General features: G+C 43.9%; 2 protein-coding genes across 6 annotated transcripts in view; one reads left to right on the top strand and one right to left on the bottom strand.

Moving 5' to 3' along the window:
• LOC121598689 overlaps nt 1-26,291 on the top strand; it is an 87,635-nt gene that overhangs the window by 50,602 nt on the left and 10,742 nt on the right. The window lies entirely within an intron of this gene.
• LOC121598690 (protein hunchback) lies at nt 14,390-20,240 on the bottom strand. Its single transcript, XM_041925902.1, has 2 exons — nt 19,679-20,240; nt 14,390-17,271 (listed from the first exon to the last, which is right to left on the bottom strand). Exon 2 carries the CDS (start codon nt 17,268-17,270, stop codon nt 15,087-15,089), a length of 2,184 nt encoding a protein of 727 aa, XP_041781836.1. The 5' UTR covers nt 17,271; nt 19,679-20,240; the 3' UTR covers nt 14,390-15,086.

Raw genomic sequence — 26,291 nt, 5'->3', positions numbered from 1 at the left:
AAAGCTGTAAACATTTGTCAAATCTTGGATGTAAGCGAAATAAGCGCTGTTATAAAAAACATAAAAAAAACATAAATCAATTGTCAAATTCTTATATTCTTATATATTCTAATCCAACTGGTGAAAAATGGGTTACTCCAGTTTTTTGGCTTTCGGCCTGGATATTTTTTAAAGGACAATTGGACTTATATGCCAATTGTGCTAAATAATATATCGATATACCAGAAGTGGCTCTTAACATCTCATTATTCTTCCTTGATAGGCTCAAAAACCATTGTGGACCTGCTTGTTCCACTAATGTGGTTTGGCTTTCAGTGACTTACTGATTACACATAGCATGATAGTCAATCCTACTTATGGGGGCACGGTCCATTCGGGGTTTGAACCCATGACAGGTATGTTGTTAAGTCACACGAGTTGAAGACTTTATCACCAAACCAGCACCAGAAGGCCTAATTACTTGCTGAAAATAGAGCGTTTTAACAAAACTTATTTTGTGCATAAGAAAGACCATATTATCCCAGTGCAGTAACTTTGATTATGGATACGATCGCTACGTAGAAACTTTGACCTCGCGCTGGCCAGAGTGGTCTTCAATAATCGTTAAGGAAGGTCATGGTTTAGCCGAAATAGGCAGAACTGAGGTGAATACTGTTTCGAAGCAAACTTATCCACACTTGATCGTCCACGTGATCGTAGAAACTATTAAGAGGTTTCTAGACTTACTAGAAACGGCGGAGTTTAGAAGCCTTTCCTTAGGTAGGGGGACATAACAATACTCTTTAAAACAGAAGTCGATAGATGTAGAAACAATATAGTCCTATCCAAACAGTGCGAACGAATCTTGCCATGGTCGAAGGTGGTTTTTTTATACTTAATAGAAGTTATGGATTTCGTACATTTGATTCAGGGATGTATGTTTAAAAGTTATTGTTTTCTCTAAGCTAGTTCCGTTTGTCTTTTGTTGACAAGAACGATAGTTACTTACTTAAAAAATGAATTACTTAAAAAAGTTTTGCAAATAGCTTTTGAAAAACTTCATTAAAACCACTAGATAATATCTTATTTGACTAACAAAATGTTTACAATTTTGTATTGATCATAGATTTTCGATTTAAACAACATAAAACAAATTCAAAACTGATTTGAAAACAAATATTTACTATTGTTGTTTATCATTGGTCTCGCAACGTCGTAACATATGCCCTCATCTCTGAGCACCATTTAAACACTATTTAACTAGCAAAACGGCCTCGGGAAGCTTTCAGATGAGTCATGCCGGTGCAAGTCATCGTTTCGATACGGTTGCCTCCGCCACCGCCATGACAAATATGCAACAAATAGTCGTAGTTTACTGTGGGCAGCGCCGAGAGCCAACACATGGCACCAATAAAGCAGAAAACTGTGTCTGTCATGAATTTCCGATTTTTCATAGCACATCAAAACCGCACAAAATGCGTAGTTTCAATTAGCCAAACTCAAGCTCAAAGCAGAAAAAAGATTTAAAAAAATTTCTTCCTGCTCTCAACTCCCCCGATCAATACTCTCGGTTCGTCCAACTAAACAAACAAACGGCAACCGGCCGCGATCATTAATCATAAAACGGTGGCGGCAACCGTGGCTAAAAAGCTCTCGAGACTAACTCGAGCTAACAACGGGCAACAACGGACAACAACAAAAAAGAATCAACACACGCACACACATACCGTATCGCTATCAAAAAGTCAGCCACGAGACACTGATTCGATAAATTAGATCGCTATTGTCGAGGCGGTCGATTGTTCGATCAAGATCGGGCCCGCTCAGGATCGCTCGTCTTGGTGGCCCTGGTCTTGCGCAAGCCAAACAAGAAAAAAACCATCAATCCTGCCAACCAAAAAGGCGGGCTCGGGCACAAAACGAAAAAGAAAAAACATCATCCATTCCTTCCCTCGATTCAAGGGTGACTCGTGCGCAAAACTGCATTTGCGCACCTTTTGCTCCGACCCCGGTCCTGCATAAGCTGTCTTTTGCGCAATTCCTTCTTTGCGCAGCGTCACCGAAGAGTGATGATCTTTACTCGGGGTCTGATCTCCCCCCTGAACCGCTGAAGTGAAAGGTGACCGGGGTCATAATGTCTTTGAAATTGAGCATCTTCGGTTACTAAGCTGACCCAAAGTCCTCTCCGGGTCGCTGCGGGTGCTCCCGGGCGATCGGCTCGGCTGTCTCGTCTACCGTGCTCCTTTTGGCTCGTGTTGAAGGACTCTTTCATTCGCAGATTTGGGTTTTTTCTTCCGCTCGAAAGAAAATCCAGCGGATCCAGTAGGTTTGTGATCAGTCTCTTCGTTTTTGTGCAATGCAAGAAGCATAAACGTCATAATAATGTACACATTGTTGCAGATTTCGTACAGCCAGCGCCAAGCGTGAAAGAAGCGCAAAGAAATGCAAAAAAAGCTTACATTGAATGTCTGGACAATTCTACAATAGTTCTTCTATCTCTCTCTCTCTCTTCTCGTTGCATTGACAATTATTTCCCTTTTTTTGTTAGAACCGAATCAATGAATTGGCATTAGAAAGACGGCTTGCTCTTGAGAAGGAGGAGGCCCAGGAACAAAAACTCATCCATCCCTCATTATTTCGCTAGCAACAATCGCTGGGCTCGCGTACAAACGGGCACAAAACAATCACCGTTCGTGTTTCGTTGCGGAAGTAACACACAACGGAAGAGAAAGGACATGCATAGAAGCAAGAGAGAAGTGTACAGGAACCAAGTCTTCGAGCCACCCTCAATGTGCCTTGTTTATGCGTCGCATTCGGAACGATGTTCAGGAACGAGAAAATACGGTTGAATGTAAAATTTAAACCCTGCTTCCGATCGGACCGACCCAAAAGCTGCCAACCATTCGATGTATATTCGGCTCAAATTACTTGCCTTTACTGCTCGGAGGATGATTTCTTCGCGCTTTTTGGCTGAAACGCTAAACCAAGCGCAAGAGCACGCGCTCGTCAACCGCCGCTCGCGTGAAACCTTTCAGCCGGCCTTTCTCTGGTCTGGATGTGGTGGAAAACCTTTTCCCGGTTCGAGGACCCACAGACGTAGAAATCGTTCTCCTTCAGTTTGCAGCAGTCCAAACAGAGGCGCGTGTTTGCATCAAATATGGCCGCTTTGTTTGTGGAAGGGGTTGTGGAGCGCGCGCGTGTGTGTGGGAGTGTCGAGAAGGAACCGTGAAAGGATAACGTAAACACAGCTGGACACGATCACATGTCCTAGTGGGTGAAATCGGAGTTCCGGTGGTCCGGTGGAAGTGAATACTTGTCTAAGGTTGTGTCGTCTCGTTCGGTTGACATTTAACTCAAGAGCATTGTCTTCCGACAACATGTTTGCAAGAAACGGAAAGAAATGTTAGAATAATGTGTTCAATAGCATAAGAGAAGCTATGTTTAGCTTTTTTTGATAATTTTGGTTTGAATTATGACTTACAATAAGTAAAATAAGGCAAAAGAGGATCTTACGGATGTCTTTAACCGTGAATTGTCTATCCGTAAGCAACGAGCCTTCTTAACATGACTTAACATGTCTTTTATTGAACCCAATCATTTTAAAACAAAATCACTCTTCTTTTTCAATCCACTTTTCAAGGATGTTGTTTTCCACAAAAATAATGTCTTTCCCAAAGAAATTAACTAATCCTCAAGCAACCGTCCTATGTAGCATTGAAGTCACTCTTCTCAAATGCATAGCACAAAAAACTCCAATAAAACCCCGATATAACCGATTCAATGGATGCTTCTAGGTAACCTTTTGCTTTCATCAAACCCGCCCAAACTACGCCCTCTGAAACTCTTTCCTTAATTTCCCTGCACCCGCCACCCTCCCTACCCAGTAAAGTCATTCCGTCACGAATTCTGAAAAGTCAACAACTAGTCCAATAAAACGATGTAACCAAACGGCGTTGACAATTAACAGCAGCAACAATAGTCACCGTTTTTGGGGGCTGTTCGAGCAGGTTAGGTTTTGAGGCTGTGACGAGGAAAAAATCTCTCTGCGAAAGTAGAAAAAAAAACAGGTACCACTTTCCCGTTTGTTCGATTGATTTGATGGGCATGCTCATTATCAGTAGGTAAAAGCAACGTGTGCCCCGTACTACCCGTTGGCAGGCGATAGGTGATGTGATTTTTGTTTTACTGCCCTGTTGATTGTTGTCTTGCATTGTTATCTCTTACCTTGCTGCGATCCGCCAGGGTGTTAGTGTGTGTTTGTTTTCCTACACTGGCGAGACAGCGACACCTTTGGATGTCGTTCGTTAACGGTCTCCGTAGCCTTCCGGAGACTTGCGGAGCCCATCCCTTAACGGCATTAGCGTATGGTGGAAAAAAGGAGGGAGCACATTGAATTGGTGCCGAAAGAATTAACTGTTTTATTTTATGTATTTATTTATTTTCTTGTTTTACCCCTGCGTCGGTCGATCGGTGCGATTTTGAGAACCGATGCTGGGGGAGATCCCAGGATTCACGAGGGGTTAACCGGCGGACGGAATTTGCCTGCAGCATCCTTTTGCAGCATTGCCCGGTTTCGGTGATTAGAGTGGGATTAGGGCGGAAAAAGGATTGCCTTTTCTCAAGGTAAAGATCGTAAAAATCGTACACCAAGCTTTGAGGGCTTCCCTTCTTTTTTGGTTTTGTTCTTTCTCTCACTGACCTGAGTCAGAATAACTTTTAATTTGACATTTTTAACACACACTCACTGTCCAGTAGCTGGCAATGGTATCGTTGTCATCTGGTCTTGGATTTGTTATGATATAACGCCCATCAGTTTGAAACTCCCGGGTCATCTTCAAGCCTGGCTTGTCTGCATGAAAGGATTAGCGTTGTCTGATCATTTGTTTTTTTGGTCTTTAACTTCATGCTCGGGGTCTCGCAACAACAGGGAGATTGCAATTAATGGCACCATCGATCCCTATGCCCGTGGGGGTACGAAAATCTAACGAACCTGGTTTTTCGTGAGATTTGAGTGTGACCAAGGTAAAAAAAAACCAGACACAACTTCTGCAACAACTCGAGGACAATTATCAGACAGCCCAGACAGAGTGCTGGACAGTCCCTTTTTTGTTTTCAATCCGTCCCAGTGCGTGCAGGGACACAAACATATGCAGCCATCCGCGCCATCCAACGGTCAGCAGCTGAAAGCTGTACATTTCGTTTCGGTGCAACGGTGCCCGATGCAGTTCCGATCGAGGTGCGTCCAGACGGCTGGGACATTTGGCCCTTTAAACGCGCCGATGAGACAATCGATGACCCGAGGGGATGTCCTGATGTCCTGTTGTGTGCTGTACGGTTTTGCTTGCGCCCGGTGCAAACTCTGTCCATCGAAGAAGCAACAAAAAAAGGATCTTTTCCAATAGAATACGGCAGTGAGGGAAAAGGGAGAAAAACGCACAGAGCGTTGATTCAGCTTGCGCCAGATTGACCAGACCGGGCCGGGTTGAAGCGGGAAGGTCAAGCTTGTAAGTCCTGAAGATGGCTCGATTATTTATAGATCATCTTTCCAGCTTACTTCCACCTAATTGTGGATTGCATTTGTTTTTTGTTTCTTTCTCTTTTCCTTCTCAATTTATTGCTAAAACTGGTTGGCAATGTTCGGGAAAGGAGTTTCGGGGAAACAATGTCCAATGAACAATAAAAGGTAGAGGAACAGTATGTGGACAGATACAGGAAAGAAAAAAAAAACACATCTTATAAAATCGTTGCCACAATCAGACCCATAATTGTACATTCTAGTGAGAGAGAAAAAAAGAAGGAAAAAGAGCTGCAAAACTTCCTTCCAAAAACACCTTTGCCGCATCTTTTTTGTGTCGGGTTAAGGTGCCTAACAGAGCCTTTTTTTATTTTTTACAGCGCACTCTTTTTTGTGCAGGAAATACAAACAATAGCTTAGGAGGAGAATGGTAATAAAACACATCGATGGAATACTGGTAGAAAAGTGAGGCGTTTTTTTTCTATCTTTTTGTTGTCCTTGGAAATCGGTCAAGACACTGTAAATGGCACGTCCTTTCGATGATGGTGGTAACTGATACCGGAAATTAACACGAGAAATCCTTCGCTTTAACGATCGTGATCGTGTGATCAATGGCCATGATTATTTTGGAGGCATAGATCATGGTCTAAGGGGTAAAATGATTGCTGTAATCCGCATGTAGATGCTATAAAACGAACCTTTTTATTGAACTATAGTGTGATAGGACTTGAGGAGTTTCGTACAAAACACACCCCATCCGCTTTGCAGGATTGTACAGTGTTTGGGTCACTAGGCTTCCTGTTCAGTTGAACATTTTTAAATGAAATATGGCTTATATATCTAGAAGACTTTGATGCATAACTAGGCTTAGGTGATGTATGTCATTTTAGAGTTCTATTGGTGACTGTTGGTTTATAAGTTTCAAAAGACGTATGACCTTCATTACGCAACTCATACAGATTAACAAATTTATATTTTATAAATCAACTCAATTTTACAGTCGTTAACACTACATTAAGCTTTAATGCACCTATTTCGAACAGTTTCAAAATCTATCACAGTCATATATTGGTTCCTTCTTCTTCTTCTTCCTCTTCTTCTGTTTGGTGTATCGTCTTATGCGGATATTCGGGCCTATACAGGCTTTTGAGGCTTAAATCATTACCACGCAGGTGGAAGTTGTATATTTGAGACAAAGGAAATTGTAGCAAAAATTACTGTATTATTTGCAGTGAAATTTGGTTAAGAGTATTTCCAACAAGAGCACATACTCATTGTAGCAAAGGAGATCTTACTGACGCATCTGCCGTGTGTTTCTAATAAGGGATTTGTTAAAATCATATGATTTATTTACTAATTTTGAGATTCTCTATTCGACGGCAACCATCAAATCGCTTGTGTATCAGAAATGATTTTGTTGCTTGTTGTAACGTCCTTGGCGTAACGTCCTGCGCGGACATACCGGCTTATACAGGCTTTCGAGACTTAAACTGTGTAGTACTATGTGGAAAGAGTATTATGGTAGGCCCATTGCGATCAAATATCGTATTCGTCTGCACTTCCTCCACAACATTTACGGGCGTCTTTGTCGCGGTCGAATAGAACATCGATGGTGAAGTGGGTGATGGGAGGTAAACAATATCAGGTTAGGATTACATTCCTTAACTATATATATATAACAGCAGCAAACGTTTGAGATAAAAAACGTTGTTGAACTGTTTGTGTCGGTTTTTTTTTTCGTTCGAATTAGTTTTGAGCCGTTATTCACTAAATTAACCTTTTCAATCTCTTGGCAATTTAAAAATCATTTTACATACTTTGGTTTACATTTTGAAACAATCATTACAAACAAAACATTTTTTTATTTATTTCTGATATTTAAAAAAAATATATTTTGACAATTGCTCTTATAAAATTGTCACTGAACATCTGTTGAACCTTAAAAAAGTTATAGAACACTATTTTAAAATCATAAAAAATATGTTTTTTGTAAAACCTTCATTGAATATGTTATTGATATTTTGAACGATTTTTATATGCGTTAGTTAGTTAGACCATAAGATTTGTTTTTTTTTATTGTTTTGGCGTATTAAAATGTTTTGAAATTAAAAAAAATATATAAGAAGATATGAAATAGTATTCTGCACAACCCATACCTTCACTGTTGTTATCTGTCTCTTACGGATTTTCCACAAATCGCGAAAAACGATTGTTCATATAGTTGTGGTATGTGCTGTATATAAATATATTCTACAAACTGTAAAGCTACCTTACATTTCGATCGATACCATTCCATTGCAAAAGAACGCCTCTCACAAATCTCTTTCACCTCATTAGTGCACCTTTCTTCCGTTGCACATGTGCATCTCAATTTTCAGCCACCTTTGTTGTACGGTGCATCTTCATCGTTTCCATTGCCTTGTCAAACGATCGTTTAAACCGAATCATAGAAACCAAACCATACATCACCTCAACACAATACTCATTCAGCATAAGCAATACCAGGGACCGAGCAACAAGGCAAAAAAAACGGTCCAATTTCTTTTTTTCCCCTTGGGCCAAAAACCGCAAAAGAGAGAAAAAGTACCTTAAAAACGCGAAAAAACACCCTCCTCAAACGCCCATATCCGTAATCCGTGAGGCGTGTGTGCATGTGCATCGGAAGTAATCCTCCCGAACGAGAGACATACAAGGGAGAAAAAACGAATGAACCCAAAAAAAAGGAACAAACCATTCAAAAAATGCATCTGATCCCTCTAGCTACAGGGGCAGCAAAGCCTGGTGATGGTTTAACCTCAGAAAACCTGAATTCCACACCACTTACCCTCTTGTTGGTGATTTGTGCTTGATTTTTTATAGGTAAATTTCATCTCGCGAGTATAAAAAAACAACCCCTCCTTGTGTTGCGTGTGTTGTTTGTTTTTCCGTGTCATCACTTTAACGGGGCGTTACGCATTGATCCTGCGATCGATAGCGCTAAAAAAAGAGCGCCACGAGCCACACATCAACCACCCCGGGAGGTCATAATAGATCAAGTGTGGGTTAATAAGGTAGTTTTTTTTTAGTTTTAGATTGATTTTCATTAGCCACCGGGGTCGGTTTGTGTAAAGTCATACCGAGAGGGGAGTGCGTGAGACCCGTTTTTTTATACACGCACTCAGCGTGATCACGTGAAAAAAATGGGGTTTCGGTAATATGAGCTACCACGGTGTGATGAAGTGCTTCGCACCGCTGTTGATTTGTTATTGAGTGTTTTAATTTTTTTGTAAGGGTAGAGATTTTTTGTTCTCTCCCTTTTTTCAATTTTCCCCCTCTGTTAACACGAGTTTGACTTTTGATGCTTTCAATATAGCGTTTTTATTAACTTCTCCTACCCTTCAGGCAATTTGTTAAGTCCCTGTTTTTTTGGGCTCTTTCTCTTATTTCGTAGAATAAAAATGGGGCGTTCCGTGGAACAGAAATCAACAAGTTAAACCATGTTTTATTGTTCGCAGCAGGTTGACTCATGACGCACAGGTAACCCCTTTTTGATAGGAGAAGGAACCCCTTCTGTACCCCGTTCTGTTTATCGCAGAAGGGTAAGCGATAGGGTCTAACAGTGAGGCGCAAAATGGCGTCACCTTCTGGGGGCGTGTACGGAAAGTTGATTTTTGAGTTGAACGATTTCAAAACTTTTAATCACCAAAAAAGGTAGCCGGTTTACTTTAATTGATTGTTTGAAGGTAATAGATTTGTTTTCTAGGTGCACTGGTACTGAGTGTAAAACCATTATACACACGCCAGACGAAACAGATCGGTACGGTGTAGCTGGCAAATGAGCATTTCATCGAGACGAGCCATGATCGATGATGTCGAAGCTGTATCTTACAGAAGCAAACCGTTCGCGTACCCTTCACGAGTGGTAATTCAATCCCACACGCGTTCGCAGCCTTTTCCGTGGTGCATCTACCGTCCATCTGGTCGATCTTTCGACAAATCCTTACACTTCACCTCATTAGGCAAAGCCATATACATTCTGTCTGGGATGTGCGTGTGCACGCGCCAGATGAACAAATACGCATCCTCAAGGCGAAAAGGATCGTCGCGGCGCGACGCGCAAACGGGGTTTTCCTAGGAAGTGGGAAAAAATAATAAGGAAATGTCGAAACTAATTTCACACTCGACTCCGCCGATCATCTCCGAAGATCGTCCTTTGGAACCGGTGCGCGGTGGAACTGGGACTCATCACCCGCCCAGACCTCATTGACTTCAGTTATTGGGTTTAATGAGCGAAACAGTCGTCCCTACGGCGACGACGGCATCTTCGGCGGCCGGAAAAGCGTGTGTCCCTATAGGGAAATACTTTGTGTTTTCCTTCCCTTTTTTGTTTGTTCGTTTTTGCTTTCTCGCAACTGATTCCGTGCAGGCGGTTTTCCGTACATATACAGTTTTTCTATAAATAAAAACGATGGCACGCGGCACACCGTGTAAGGGAAGTGCCTTGCAGGCTGGCAGCGGTTTAGCGATGAATAGTGGCACATGTGCATGAAGCGCATACACACAAACATACCCGGCCAATGTGCATCGGTGCACAACGCCGCACAAAATATGTGTCACCCGAGAGGAAAGACCTTTTTCTACTACTTTTTTTCCTGCCGCGTGTGTGTGTGCCGGTCCTGGACGATCGTTTTGCTGCGTGCAGCTTCCCCGTCTCCCTGGAGGGTGCGTGGCACCGGAGAGAGAAAAAATAATAATAAATGCGTTATTAAAAGGGCAAAAGCGAGAAGAACGCTGGAGCTCGCTGGAAGCATCCGTACCTAAAAAGAGAATCTCCCAAGTCCAACGGCTCTTCGGCTGTGGCCACCGTGTCGTCCTGGCCTGTGGTTGCGCTCGTGCACGGTACGATCGCGTGAGGGAAGGAAGGAGAACGGAAGAGACAGCAGCGAAAGGATCCTGGTCATGGCAGCGACAGCCACCAGCAGCAACACATCCGATCGGGTGTCCGATTTTCGTTTCCATTCTTGCTCACTCGTTCTCTACACCACACCTCCCAGACGTCCATCCTCACCCTTGGAACGGTCCCAAAGCCAACGGACAGCTGGCGGTGGTTGGGATTTTTATAACGGCGCGCCTCGTTTACGTCGCAAACAAACGTACCGATGTTCGGTTCTGTTTTGCGCTTGTTTTTCGCTCTTCAACGATTTTGCTTTCGCCAGAGCTGTAAAATGGACATTGTACATTGTAGAGCTGTAGAGCTAAAGCAGGGGATTTTTGGACATTATGACGACAAATGCTTGACCGGCGGTGTAGTTGTAGCATACTGGCTAGGACATTGGGATGTGTGTGTTAATTATGTTTCGGAAGCAACATTATATTTGGAAATGGAACGTTTAAAATAGGTCTTTTAGGTAACATAAGGAACAAACATCGTATAGTATATTGTATTCATTCTCTTAGTATTTTATTACTTTCTATGGGCAATACGGAGAGAATGAGTTTTATCAGATTTTTTCGTTACCGGCTACTTTTTATTGCATTTTTTACAGTTTCAGTAATTAAGTAAAGTATTGTTTTCCTCATTGTTGTAGTCCTCTTTTACGCGTTTTTTTATTTAACTCGGTTTCTAACCGTTCATCCAACGCTTCAGGTCCGTCGTCTGCGTACCAAAAGAGCAATAATTGTCTCCAATCTCTTTCATAGCGTTTTTCTTTATGAAAATCCTTTAATACGATAAACAAAATCAAGGAATGTCATAAAAATATGAACATATGCAAGTATTTTGAAAGAATCGAAACACCTTTCGCTCACATTTTTCACCCTCAACACCAGTTGCAAGCACCAGCATGACATTCAACTGTGCGTTTTGCAGATGCATCCTCACGAGAGCTGAGCTGGAAAAAAACCCTCGAAAGGTGCAAAAAGTAACCATTTTCCCTGTACTTGAGCGCAGTGCCCCAGTAATCAAGCCCCTTTGCACATGCACGGTGCAAAAGGCAGCCATCCTTTTTCGAAAAACTCTTCCAACCGTTTCACTCGTTACGGTGCAAATGGTGCGCTGTTGCTGTTGAGCAAACATCCTAAAACCCTTTTGTAATGAACCCTTCTGCCTTTTTTGTGTCGTTGGTTTGTGGACATCCGGACCTCACCGGAGCTTGTGGCTGAAGGTGTTGATTGGTTTCGATTGCTCCCGCACTCGCAGATTCGTTCGGGCCGTAACAACAACATCATCATCTGCAGCAGCAGCAGCAGCAGCATCATCGATCATATTTATTTATTCATGCTGGTGAGGTCACTCGTACTGTTGCACCCTTTTATGTTACAGAAAAGCGAAAATCAGTCCACAGAGCAATTGTGCGTTAAAACGTGAAGCCCAAAGGCACCACCGAAAAGAGTGCAGAATGCTGTGTCCTCAACAGATGGGACGTTGCAATCATTTCTCATTCGAACAGGAGACAGGAGAAAGAACGTGTATAGTAAAATATTCACTCACCCACAACGTTCAGATCGATCGACTGATCTCTGAGGGTCGGTTTTTCATGTTCGCTTTTACCGCAAAAAGATGTGGGGGTGGACTGAGGCAGCCGACCCTAGCCAAAAATTGATTCATTTCCCCGAAGAAAAAACAAAACAGGAAAGCGCCACCGTCAGCTGTGCGGTTTGAGGCTGCGTCCTTTTGCCCTTTTTAATCTATCCTCTTTTGAAGGACTGCCACCGGTCAGCTCTTTACTGGCCCATTAGATTCCTTTCCCCAAGGAGAGAATGTTGGATTTGTACGCGCATGCCAAAACAAAACGTGAAATAAACCATTCGATAAACACAGCAACAGATAAATGAATTATGACGATCAAGCTAGAATATCGCGTAGCGTGCTTCTTTTTTTTTTTTGTTTTTGGCTTCGTTTGGCATAAACAAGGATCATTTCTCCACGCCTATTTAGAACTCTTGCGATCCACGATCGGCGTTAATAGGATTAGGCACGTGTTACGTTCGGTTACATCCAGTCCTTCCCAGTGGTTCCAGCTGACCTTCCAACGGTAACCGGCAAGCGCGAAGTAAAGATTTATCGTCCATCTTGCGCGGTGCCTTGTGGTGTGTTCTTTTTTATGCTCTGCTCCGCTGCCACTCGCAACTTAATCTTGCGTCTGTTTGGGGGTTGTCTTCGGTGCTCATTATCCTTCCGATACGCTCGTTGCAACGCAAATGTGTCCATGCCATACTTCAAGATTGTTGTGTTTTTTTTTCCTGTGTTCCTTTACACATTTCCTCCCATTTGGCTCGACAAGCCGTCCCCGTTAAGGGTCAGTTACGTTGCGTGCCGAGTGCGGACTTGTGTGGCAAGCCGCCGTCGCCGCTGCAGCCGCGGCTCTAGCCGAAAGAGGCCAAAGGGCAATCCCCGAAGCCGTAGGGCGAAGCTTTAGCTCTTCTCGGACGTGCCACTGAGGACCGGGTCGGGCTTAATCCTATTCGCTGCACTCGGCAGTAATCGCATTACGCATTCGGCGACACCATTTTTGCACCTATTGTCGACCACTCTCCATTGGAATTGAGACGTAGACTTTTTTCTGTTTTTTTTTTTCATGTTGTGTGTATTTTTGTTTAGCAACTCAACAAGAGTGCGAAATTCACGTCTCAACAGTAGCGTGATTCGATACGTGTCCTTGTAGGTCGTTAAAGAAACTGTCAAACTCTGTCAGCGGGCTGCGCCATGATCGGCCTGATCTGGATAAGTAATGAGCGAGAAATTAGAATTTTCGTTTGCCTTCCCGTTTGTAGCGTCCTCCGTTTGGTTCTTCTAACTGGATTCTGTAACTCCCAAAATGAAATATCGTCCTATGAAGAAAAAAGAAAATCACAAACATAAGTGGGAAGAAGTTTTCCCATTTCTCTCTATCGCTCCCCCTAGTGACATACCAACGAGTATTAATGGCTCCGACTATCGGAGCTGACAGAGCGCACGCGCTATAATTTAGAACTCAATTTGAATGATCCCCCAACCGTTGTGGAAGAGCACAAGGAAACACAGCACAACACTGCAATGCAATCGATTGATCAATCATCCGCGTCCTGTCATGACCCTCGTTAGACCGTCTGTTTTGCACCACCGCGTGCGCACCACCACCATTAGCCTAATCTACATCCTAGGCAGCACAATTTCTTCACTTTCCACATCTTGCGCAGATTGGCATTTAAATTTACGGAAAAATTTCAATTAACTTCCCCGAAAAGTGTTCCCCCATTCTCGGTTAAGATTTATCCACCGAAACATTCCATCGCACGTGCCGGGAATCATACGCAAGGGAAGGAATGTGTGTTTTTTTTTCAGTTTCAGAAGGGAACGAAGCTAGCAAACTTCCGGCCAAGACCCTAGGCACCCTTAGCACCAGGACCTTACCGTAGCTCTCGAACACTGCCTCATGCCCTGCTGTCTTGAGCTTGTGGATGATCGTAAGATCGGAAGGGAACTCCTAGATGTTATCTTGCGGTTAGGAACCAAGGGCACGTGGCGCACCATTTCTTAAGAGGTGCCCTTGTATTGCGATGAAATCGATTCCAATTTGAAGGGGACCCTAAAGGTCGAAGGATATTTTCGGGGTGAAGGTGAAGAATGACGAGAAGAAAGGTGAAGAATGATGATCCCAATCGGAAGACACCCCGATTGACATCATAAGCGTTCTACTTGAGCGTGGTGCTAATTAGCTGTAAAGATTGCTATAAAGATCGTGTTTAGTACAGCTAACCTTACGAAAGATGCTAGGAACTTTAAAGGACGTTAAAGATATTTACAGGAAGTAATGGAAATGAGGAAAAAATGATATCAATTTTCAATTTTTTAATGAATGCTTTTTTCTTGAAGAGTAGAGGGAAATTTAACGAATAACTTAACAAAAGCTTTTGCAATGCTTCCTTGGATTCAACTACAGAAAACTGGGAACAAGCTGTACCTTTCTGTGTAATGAAGAAAGGTAAACCAAAAGTTTATTTTTAAAAAGAAAACATAAGGCTCGAAAATTTAGATGAATTTAGTGTTCTTTATTGTGTGCACCTTCAACCAGTATAAATAATCCTAATGCTCTACGCGCTAAGAAGTTCGTAACAATCTCTTAAACACTAGCGAGGCGAAAATCGGGGTGGGCGAAAATCCGTGTACTTTCGCCCGAACCACCTCAACCTACGAATATCTTTGATTCTTTTGCTCGTACTGTGCCGTCTTACTTACTATAGTAACTTTTTACTTCCTGCATTACTGTTTCTTCCTCTATCTTCTTGCTTTTTACATGCGTTTTGCCTTCCTTTTTCCTCTGCTCAGTCTTTGGATTGTTTTCGGGTATTTTAGTTTGTGTGTAAATGGACCAAATTGCGTTGCTTTTTTACAGACAAACCACTAAAACCCAAACTGCCTCTTCTTCCCATAAACGTTCTGCAAACGTTCTCTGCCGACTAGCTTCTGCCATTGCGAAATTATTTGTGTATGCATATACAAACTATATACAACACGTTGTCTTCGCCTGTCCCTCTTACAATAAATAAATACTTATCAGGTAGTGTGTCCCGCATGCGCATTCATCTCCGATTCGGTACGCAGCCACCATCTCGAGCGTCCCGTATCAGCGGATCAGTGCGCCTTGCGGGCAATGTGCAGGAAGAAGCCGATGCGATCGTCACTCTTCTCCCCGCACATGTTGCACTTGAACACGTCGTCGTACCCGTGATAGCCCATGTGGATCGTGTACAGCACATCGTCCCGGAACGCAATGTCGCAGTACTTGCACTCGAGCGAACGTTCCTTGGGCGGCGCAGGTGATTCACGAGCGACAGCTACCGTCACCGGTGTACTGACCGTCGCTTCCTCACCGTGCTCGTAGTGTGTGTCCATTTCGTTTGAGCCACCCGACGAAGTGGCCGGTTCTGTAAGCCGCTCCAGCTTAAAGGCACGTCCCTTACGGCGACTCCGCTCACCCTTACCGATGGTCGAAGGTGTCCGCGGATTGGACGATACCGATGCTGGGAACTCATCGAAAGATGCCTGCAGCGGTGCAGCCTGGGTCGTCTCCGACTCACTGTCCTCCTGGGGAAGCGCATTGCGCCCCACCGCTGCCGAACTGTCAGCCGCCGCCGCCGTAATGTGCTTCAGCAGCTCCTCGCCCAGTGTGGAGCCGCTGGAGCTGGTCCGCACCGAAAGATCGTTGTCCTGGTCGGAGCCGCTGCTCGTTGCACTGCCGTTGAGCTTTTCGCCCGCCAGCTGGTTCATCAGGTTCTGCTGGAAGGTGCGGGGTGAGAGTTGCTGCTGCTGCTGCTGCAAACCGGCCTGCTGGTCGGCAAACATCTGGAAGTTGAGGTTCAGGTACGGGAACAGTGGCAGGCTGCCGTTGGCCGCCGCACTCTTGAACATGTGCGCGAGCGGGTTCGGGAAGAGCTGGTGTGGGAAGAGGTTGCGCATCAGCCCATTCGTTTGGCCACTTCCGGGAGGGGTGAACGGAGTCGTCGGTGCCGTTGCCATGCCCTGCTGACTTAGTGGCGTTAGTGGGGCGGGCGATTGATCCCCGGAGTTGGTCAATTCTTGCTGTTTGTGTGGTTGCGATTGCTGCTCCTGCTGCTGCTGAGCCTGTTCTTGCTTGAGCAGATGCTTATCGGCGTTCTTCTGCGGTTTCGCTTTCGGTCCACGACGCGTCCCGTACACATCGATGATCGGTAGCGGGTTCGGTGTACCGTCCAGGTTCAGCACCACGTCCGGCTTGTGCGCGTACTTGCGCAGATGCAGCTTGAGCGAGTGGCAGTACTTGGTGGCGTAGTTACAATCCGCACACCGGTACTGGAACACGTTCGAGTGCGACTTCATGTGCGAGTTCAGCATCGATTTGTTCACGCAGCTGTAGCTACACTTCGGGCACTGGAACGGCTTGGAGCGCTGGTGGTTGCGCAGATGGTACTCGAGATGGTGCTTGTACTCCGTCACGAATGGACACTTCGGGCAGGTGAGCATCTTTTCCGGCTTGATGTGGCTGCGCGTATGCTCCCAGAAGCTGAGCTTCGTTACCGCGACAAACTCGCACTGCTTGCAGCGGAACTTCTTGACCTGGCCGTGCGAGTTTACCTTCGGCTTGCGGATGCCATCCTCGTCCTCGCTGCCATCGTACGAGCCGTCCTCACAGTCCGAGCCGGCGTCCTCCTCTTTGGTGGGTGTTTCGAGCGACTCCTTGGGGGACTTTGGTGGCGTCACGTCCATCGGTGGGGTGTGGGTCGGCGTTAGGGAGGTTGGCAGCTCCACCTTGCCCGTACCATTGCCGTACATTCGGTTGGGTGTTGCTAGCCGTTGCTGGTGCTGTTGGTGCTGCTGCTGCTGCTGCTGCTGCTGAGCGGCGAGCTGTGCCGGCGGTGGTGGAATCAGCAGCCCCGAATAGCCAGGCGGTGTGAGTGGATTAAAGCCGAGCGGGTTGTAGCCGCCCGACATGAGACTGTTCGCTCCTTTTGCCTCAAAAAATCCACTCTTGCCACTGAGCGAATCCATACTGTCCACGCTCTGCGGGGAGGTTGGGTTGGAGTGGGAATCGCTCGCGAGGTGCGTCGTCGTGTCCTGCTGCACCCCGCCCGGGCGATGATGGTGCAGGTGATGATGGTGATGCTGCTGCAGCGGATGATGATGATGCGGATGGTAGTCGAGTGGTTCGGATTTGATCGTTAAATCGAACCAACCGTTCGGCGTTGCCGTTTGCTGCTGTTGATCTGCCGTTTGCTGCTGCTGCTGTGACTGTTGCTGTGTTGCTGCCGCCATCGCCATTACGGAGTCAAAGTTCTGCATTCTGCAAAAAAGGGAGAAAAGAGAAAAGAAACAAAACCATCAGTAAAACATGGCATGCTGTGTTCATGTTTTTTTCGTTTTATCCTCCCCTTAAAACGGTGTGCGTATTTGTGTGAGCAGGCAAGCCCTTTAGTAACCGTAATGGATGGTTGTGTGTTTCACTTTCTCCCCTCGCGAGTGCGATTCACTCACACACCGATGCCACACGGGTTTTTTTGTTGTTGCTACACCCTCGGTATATAAACACGCACACAAACACACAGTGATAGAGGGACGGTGAAAAGTATATGTGTTTGCGAGGGTGAGAAGTCCTCCCCACAACCAAATTAAATGTCCCGAGAAGACAAAAAAGGGGGCAAAATGTACTGCTGCTGCTGCTGCTCACACTCATACGCTTGTATGTGTGTGGGTGATTATTTTTATTTTCATCGCAGCTTTTTATTTCCCTGCATTTGGGAACGATCTCTCCCACAAGCCTCCCCCCTAGTCCGTCCCGAAAAACGATAATTGAACGTGCTGTGTGTTTTACTATTTTCCGGCTTCTTCTAGTGTTTGAGTATGTGGGTGTGTTGCTTACAAGAATGTATCTGTGCTCGTTTACAACGAGAGTAGAGGGTTTTTTGGGGAATACTTCTTTCTCTTCTTCCATTAGCGACGAACGATTTCCCTTGGAGTGGAAACCGAAACCAAAACACAACAACCGAGCAGTATTTTTCCCATTTTGCCGGCTTTGTTTGTCCCCTCTTGCGTGAAGGAGTTTTTCTTCTTTCTTCTTCCTACACCACCCTTCCCCCTTTTACCTTCTCCTTCGTTGGGGTGGAAAATGCGTACGTTCGTCCTTTGTCTTGGAGGATTTTTGCGGAATCTTTTATTCCTTTTTTCCTGCCGTTTTTTGCCTCCTCTCACAATGCTCAATGCTTGGTTGGTGGGGTTGGAAAATCGATAACCCACCCGGCATAGCAGGAAAGTTGCGTTTTGTGTGTTGCGACAGAAGAAGGTTTGTGTGTGCGTTTTTTTTTTCTTCCTTCTTCTCTTTTCTGTTTATTTGGGAGGGTTCTCGTAATCCAGAATATTTCTTTTTGGTTTTGGTTTTTTTTGCCTCATGCTCCTCCACAAAACGCTATTGTTTGTCGTTATATTTTGTGGGGGAGCCATTTTATTATGTACCGTCGCCGAGAAGCGTCACATAATGAGTGTATACTTCAAGGAAAAATGGAATTAATTTACTGTATTCTAAGAATATTTTCATGGTATTTCAATGAAATGAATTTAATTATTTAAATACTACGATGAAACATTACATATTTTCAACAAAACATAACTTTTTGTTAGCTTGAAGCATCTTCATGTGAGGCTGTGCAGTTATAATAATTCCCAAATATTATCGTCTGTTTTTAACATTCATATTTCAATTACACCCTATACAACTTTGAGCTCTACCCCGTTTTTGTCGGTTTTTACAATGGAACAAACGGCCATTTCATTTCCCTGTTCCAACCATTTCCATTCGTTGCCCTTTCGTTCTTTGAAAGTACGCGTAGAGGAAGCGATTGTTTTCCATTCTATGCGTCACCCACGTCACAAATATCCCGAAAAATCTAAACACTTTCCTCACGGCTCGTAAATAAACATTCGACTTTACGATCGTGGCAAGAGCGAAGAGCGAACCTTTGCGACCCTTCTGCTACCGCCCCAAATGGTGCGCCCCGTTTCGGTGTAAAGGGTAAGGTCGATGGCAACAATTGTGACAACAATGCACTTTCCCTCGCAAGCATTGCAACCGTCCCAAGCACAAGCGTCCCCGTTCCCAAAATCACCATGGGATGCTGGAGATGTGTTATTTTTAAGTTTTATTTTTTTACAAGCTTCCCCTTTTTCCCTCTCTGAATTTGAATCGATTTTACAGCCGTACCCTTGGGCCGAAAGCAAACGAGACCCCGAAACGAAAACTGACCCCCGAATTTGACTTTCCCACTCCGTTCGTTTGGCCAAAGAACCGCCCCCGATTTGTATACGCCTCACCCAAAGTACCGAGGGTACTTTCTCAGACCATATACGAACGGGTAGACTCGACGATGTCCCTGTGTCACCTACCTACCAACAACAGGAGAGTGCCAATGGAGAGGAAAGCTTTGAAAAGTCAAAGTTTGGGAAGCCATCATAAAGTTTGCCAATTCCTAATTGCACCATCCCACCGTACTGCGGGGGCCCAATGTTGCGCTGTAAAATCCTAAGGACAAAAGAGTTGTCCTTCGAATGCCAAAGGATGCAGGGACGGGAGGGGGGCGTGGAAGTAGGTCAATCATCTTTCAGGCTCGTACGTTTGTGCCGGCATGAGTTTGTGTTGTAAAAGTGAGATTCGACCTCCAACCGTTTGGGTTTCGGTGTGTTCTGTGTGACATTCTTACCTGAATCGTTGCACGATGCAAATGTGGCGAAGAAAATGTAGACCAAATGGTTCGACGATGTCCTGCTGCTGACCACAGGCCGACTACAGCATCACGGGGACGGGGACGGGTCCGTGACGAAATTGTGTCGCTCGTTTTTGTTTCTCTTCACTTTCAGTTTCTTTTGTTTTACAACACTTTGCAAATCACTTAAACATTCCAGGAAGATGTTTGACTTTGTTAAACACAATCTTTCTTCGATTCGATTTGTAGCATATTTCAATCACAAGCACAACAGTGTAACGTTTCACCGTTTTTAAACGACTACTGCAACTGATGAACACTTTCGTAACAATTTGAACGGGTCTTTGGGCCTGCAATGTATTGCTGCTCTGCTCCGAAAACGTTCCGCGTACGTACACTCGAACTCGTACAAAACACATACGCATACGACTTGACAAAACTCCGTGCGGGACCAGCAGGCTTTCCAGAAGGACTACCACACTGCACACTGGCGTTTTAAAAACTGATCTGAGATTTTTTGGAACCTGCCAGTACTACCAACCATCCCATGCATCCCTAGGGGTAGCTACAACGCACTGCGTGAGGGTGAAACAGAAGAAAACAGAACCTTTTTTTTCCTCTTCCCTATTCCAACGCACTCTCTCTCTCTCCTTCACGTCTGCTCGTAAGTTTCTGAGCTCTGCCGCTCGCTCTCACTCTCTCTGTCTCGTGCCCTACGTTGATCTATTTCTATCTCTCGCTTCCGTGGCTCTCGCCGTGTCCATAGTAACCGTCCTTGGGTCAGGCAGGGCCTGGGTAGGGCTTTTCCAGAGGTAAAGTTTCGGAAGTGAAGCGAGACAGACTGAGCACGGGGGAACGATTCGGCGTGAACGGGGAACGACCCAAGAAGCATGTCTTGCCCAGGGAAGGTCACAAGAAGGAAAATTGATTTTTGTCTTCCTTGGAAAAGTGTATGTATGGGTGTGTGTATTTGAAATCGAAAGTGCGTCTAGCAAGACAACATATGGGGCAAAGGGGTGCACTTGGTGCTACCGTGATACTGATTCAGGGCTTATGCTTTTTTTTGTTTTGTTTCGTCCGTGTTTGTGTGCACTAACCCTGTTCCCGTTTTTCACCTTTCTGCGTACGCCACCTCCTAATCACTTACCGTGGTTTTGGGTGGTTGCGGGTTGGATGGACGCTGCTGCTCTTCCCTCTATTGGCAAGGTGGCAACTTTCTCCGTTTCAGTGGTTTAGCCGGTTCGATTTCGTAAGCAGCCCGAGGAACGAGTTACGTACTTTATGAAGCATTAAGCGTCTAGCAAGCGGCAAATGCGTTGGATGAATTTTAAGTGAATATTGATGATTATTTTATTGCAAAACAATAAAGCAGCATGTTTTCAACTAGAAGCATTGCTGCCCTAAATATTAGCTTAATTGCCGTGTTATTTTGATATATTCATATTGCTTTATTCATTTATCTGCTATTTGGCAACTATACATTAATGTGTCTCTTTTTTCCTGTCATATGAAATATGTAATATGAAATATGAATGAATTACGTTTTTTTTTCTTAAAATATTTTGAAAGGAAATAATGTCTGTTTGTCTGTTTCGTATTTCTCAACACAGTTAAGTATTTATGAAAGCTTAACATGAAATTTGTATTTGGATAAAGAATTTCAACGCTTTCGTTCATGTTACGCGTGCAATATTATCAGATTATTTTGACGAAAAGGCAAACCATACTATCAATGCTTTCGGTAAAAAGCAAAAATCACTATATCGTGGTAATAAAATTATTAAATATTCACCGTATTAATAATTAACGATCAAATATTTGGTAAATCCTTAATGTACTGGAAGTAAAAGACATTAGTGAACAAGAAGACTTGATGAAAATGGTCAATCGATTAAATATCTAAATTATCTGTGTGTATTCGATTTATAATTTCATTACATGCTCCATCACACAAAAGTCTGAATCCACCAAAGTGACATGAATTTCCAGACGGCATATTTCATGAGTTACAAAATTCAAAATGCGAAAAATGAATGCTTAGATATGTATTTATTGTAGTTTTTTGTTATCTTCATCTGTATATGTCTATATGGCACATTTCTTTCGGTATGAGAATGTTGGGTCTATTAAAAGCCAATTGAATAGCATTATTGGTGCCATGACTAGGATTTTTGTCGACATTGGTGCCATGACTAGGATTAATCGAAGAATCGCCTTGCTTGCGTCGTTTCGCCAGGAAAATTTAATATTTATAGTTTTTTTTTTAATTTAATAATTAATGCGTCATATTTAATGTTTGAGTCCTGTGTATATGCTCCGATAATTAAATAAAGATATTCTCCGATATACGCCTTACTCGATGTACGCAATTTCGCTATACGCTATTTTCTTAATTTGACATTTTTGAGCAAATTATATCGAATTGACACATCAAATGTAAAATTGCCAAATAAATTCTCTTTTCTTCAAATTTTAAAAATCATTTTAAAAGGCACAAAATTGTAATTTTCATTTGAAATCAGAACAAATAACTAATTTATTTTCTGACACCTACCACTTCAAGCAAAATTACACGAAACTTAACTGTAATTTGACTGAAAACCTCAAAATTCGATTTTCGCTAATATTCGAGGTAGGCATTAACAGCTTTTATATCGGAGAATACCTGTATAAGTTTGCCGATTAGACATGATTGTACGTCGGTTCAAAAATAAATAAAATTTATAATTTTCCTTCCAAGTGCTTACTTTAAACACTTTTAAAGGCATCTTTATTATGGATCGAAATGAAATTCGATGCTAACAGCAATTGCCGTACACACTTAATAAATAATCATTTTTGTATTAAACCAATTCCGTCACACACAACATCATTCACTTTTAAGAATGTTTATGTTCGTTATTAGCATAATCAGCCTGATGCAAATGCTCTCACTTACTAAAGACATAATTATTCGCTAAAGCGATTGCTCATTTCATTCGCCGTGTAAGTCTCGCCTGAAAAAAAACCAACGTGTGACGCGCACGTCCACCGGGCCCGGGAGCCCGCCCGACCGGGTGTGTGTGTGTGTGTGTGTCTGTGTCGCTAAGGTCCGCTTGTTATTGTTCGGACCCAGCTGCTCTACGCAAAAGTGCGCCTGCGGCTACTGGGCTTTAATTGCTTTTAAAATGCACTTTAACGACTCCGCCCTGGACACCCGGATGGTTTTTAGCAGGCGCATTACGGGCATTGCCGCGCCTAGCGAGCCCGGCGAGAGACAAATTAATGAAAATAAATATATTTTGTCAGCGTGTAAAAACAACACACTTGTGTGGCAGCCCCGGACTAGCACTACAATCCCGGGTTTTAAAGTGGCCGGCATTTGTGAGTCCCGTAGCTGTCGTGATGGGGCACGATTTTACGTACTTTCCCGTACGAAACTGATGCTTTTTTTCTCATGATGATGTTGACGACGATGATGGTTTCCGATCAGAAACACGCGTGTGTGTGCGTTTGTGGGAGATGTGTGGATTATTTACACTCATAATTTCACCCTCGCAGTAGTGTTGGCTATTAGGCCCTTCCCAATGGCTGGACGGTCAGCTTCATTTCACTGTAATCAAACCCGATTAAACAAACGCAGATAACGCACTGCAGCGGAGCGTTCGGAAGCAAAGAAGAATGGGGAAATAGTCAAAGAAATGGGAAATGAAAGTAAACAACTTTCACATACACTAACACACGTGCTTTAATACATATCGCTATGATCAACGGAAAAATGGAGAGAATATTTTGGCTGCACGAAAGAAAAAAAATAGCATCAGAGTGCGCCCCCATCCCACTAACCACCCAGTGGGCCTTTTTCTTCCTTGTTTTTGTGAGCTGTACCCGTGAAAAGAAGAGTGGATAGACATTTGCCTCGCCACTCGTAACCGCCGCCACAGAATACTCCCTCGGGGCTTTTTATTTTCTTCGCACATTGCACACTTGCGTCAAGGGAAAACTCATACCCCAGCTAGTGGTAGCAAAAGAAGCAGAGAAAATCCAGAAAGGAAATCGTCTAACCAAGCCGGAGCAATCAGCAAAATTCTGGGGATAGTCGTCGACAGAGTAAACGACCCGTAAGGAAGCGGTTTTTTTCCTCCCCCGTCGTTAGGCTGGGCGAATAACCGAAGGCATGGGGAACAGAGCAATTTTCTTTTGGCTTAAGTTACAATTTAATGCTAGAATTAAGTGTAATTTTATGTAATAATGTTCAAACATAAAGATAGCAAAGAAAAAAATTAAGAATATATTTTTATTTATCTATTTATTCATATATAATTGGCCAGCATATTTGTGCTACGAAAACCTTTTAAACTATCTCATTATTAACATTCAAACTAACCCCTAGATCAACGACTATTATCACCGATTATTTTTAACCAACAATCTTAAATAATACATTGAAATGATTCAATTTAATAAACATCAGTGAACAACATAAAATTATAACATATCCTCGTATTCTGGTTTATAAACATGTGCTTCCTGCATAACACGTTTCCACTCTCTATTCTGGTCGCCATGGTGATGCATTATTTATTTCATTTACGCAGCATAAATAACGCCAACAATATAAACAGACAAAGCATAGGAAAAAAATAAGCTAAAACTCGACATAAAATGATCCAATCTATGAAAAAGAAAAATAAAATAAAAAAAACTCAGAAAAAGGAACTTCCCTTTCCCGTACGAAAATTCTAGGCTCCCCTCATTTTTATGATGGAGTCCGCACTGTTTGCCGAATGGCGCCATTTGCTATTTTTGTTTGGTTGCGTTGGGAGGGAGGTTGTTGCGAGAAAAAAAGCTCCCCCTCATGGCGGCGCACCTCGCTGGCGGCCGCCATTATCGGTTGCGCTCTCTCGCTTTCTCTCTCGCGCAATCTCTCGCCACAAACAAACTGGAGCACGGCGAGCCAACGGGGGATAGAATAGACACAGGCGCACGCAATGGCGCGTTCGGGAAGGAGGCGGAATAAATAAGCGATGAGAGTACGAAAAAAGAGGAAATGAACGAACAAAACTAAGCACAAAAAAACACACGCACACGTACTTTATCGCACACGGTCGAGAGAAACGGTTGCCCCTTGCTTCCCCTACAGCAGCCCTTCGTGTGAGCGCTTCAATCGCCATCCGAAAAAGGGGACATCTGTACGCACTCGCAGCCGTGCAGCCGGTTCTGGAAGGGAGCAGCGCAGAACAGAACGAAATGGATGGATGGATGGAACGAACCCACAGAAGAAAAAAAATACACACCCCAACACTACCAACCATCTACATTTATTTATGGTCGCACATTATCCTTCCAGTGTTTTGGTGCTACGGTGTGTGAGTGTCTGTACGGCGCCCCTTTCCACGTACGAACTGCTGTCGGGATGGAGAAGGGTCGGAGAAGCAGTTCTTTTTTTACTTTTATACATAGCAAGCGGGGCTCGTTGCCGTGAGTTTGAATCGTTGCCTGGAAGCGTGCCCGCCTGCTGCTCTGCTGCTATTGCGTGCTGTTGCGTGTAGTTAAGAAGGAGAAGTTGAGCATTTTTTTCATGCTTTATGTACTCCCTAGAAACGTAAACGCGCACGCATTGGCCCGATTGCGTAAGCGTAAACATAAAAAATCTACCGCAGCCAGCAGTTCCCCTTTTCTAACAAAAAAAGTAAACAAAGGGAAAAAACATGAACTCTCTCGACGTGGATTGGGAGAAAGTTTCGTCGAATGAGAAGGCGCCGTTTGCTTTTGGAGTGGTTCGTTTCCCCTCTTATTTGAAAAGGACGTTTTTTTTTGTGGTAGTTTTTTATCGCCCCTGAAGCAGCGTGTAGTAAGGGAAGGGGTGAATTGTATAGAAGAAAATGGCGGCGCTAGAATTTGTTACATTTGTCACAATGGTGCAATTCACGACTTTTCTTTGTGATGCTGGAATTGGTTTTTGTTAGATCAAATGTAATTCAATAGTTCAAAGATCGATCAAATACTGTACACATTCTATAGATAATATAGGTATATGTATTTATGTATTTGTATATATATTTAATACGTTTTATGTAAACTGATATAAATCATGCCACCGAATAGCTCTTGAGTACACCAAATGCAACTTTATGCGTCACATACTTTCTTTCAATTTAAATCTCAATATGAACATAAAAACTCACCCCTCACACACACGCCGTCCGATAATGCTCATCAATATTCAAACAGCCGAAGGCGCGGTCCTGTACCATAAATTACACCACCCACGGGCAACGTGTTGTACCCGGGTCCCGAAGCAGCGCGCATCGCGCTTTATTTGCTGAGCGATTATTTATGGAAGGATTACTTGTAATCTCTCGCTCGGACTGGCAGGCGGTACCGGCGGCCACCGTCATGTGGCGTTGGTGGCGCCAGTACCAACCATGTTTCGGGGCTCGACACCGCATCCCTTCCGGATGCACATGCACATGCTCGAACAAGTTGTACTTATCACCGGCCGCTTATGGGTCGGTCGGGCGGCGGTAGATGATGCATCCATCCCAAAAACAACAACAACAATCGATCGCTTATCGCATTCTACGGGCTGCAACGAAACAAAGCAAATGGCGCGTCCCAGTGGCCAATC

Source organism: Anopheles merus, chromosome 3L, assembly GCF_017562075.2.
Source record: "Anopheles merus strain MAF chromosome 3L, AmerM5.1, whole genome shotgun sequence".
Taxonomy (NCBI): domain Eukaryota; kingdom Metazoa; phylum Arthropoda; class Insecta; order Diptera; family Culicidae; genus Anopheles; species Anopheles merus.
Note: the sequence above shows the minus strand (reverse complement) of the source record. Positions and strands in the feature narration are given on the sequence as shown.

Excerpts from the sequence above, each read along its gene's own strand:
- LOC121598690 (XM_041925902.1), bottom strand. The coding sequence starts at position 17,270 with ATGCAGAACTTTGACTCCGTAATGGCGATGGCGGCAGCAACACAGCAA.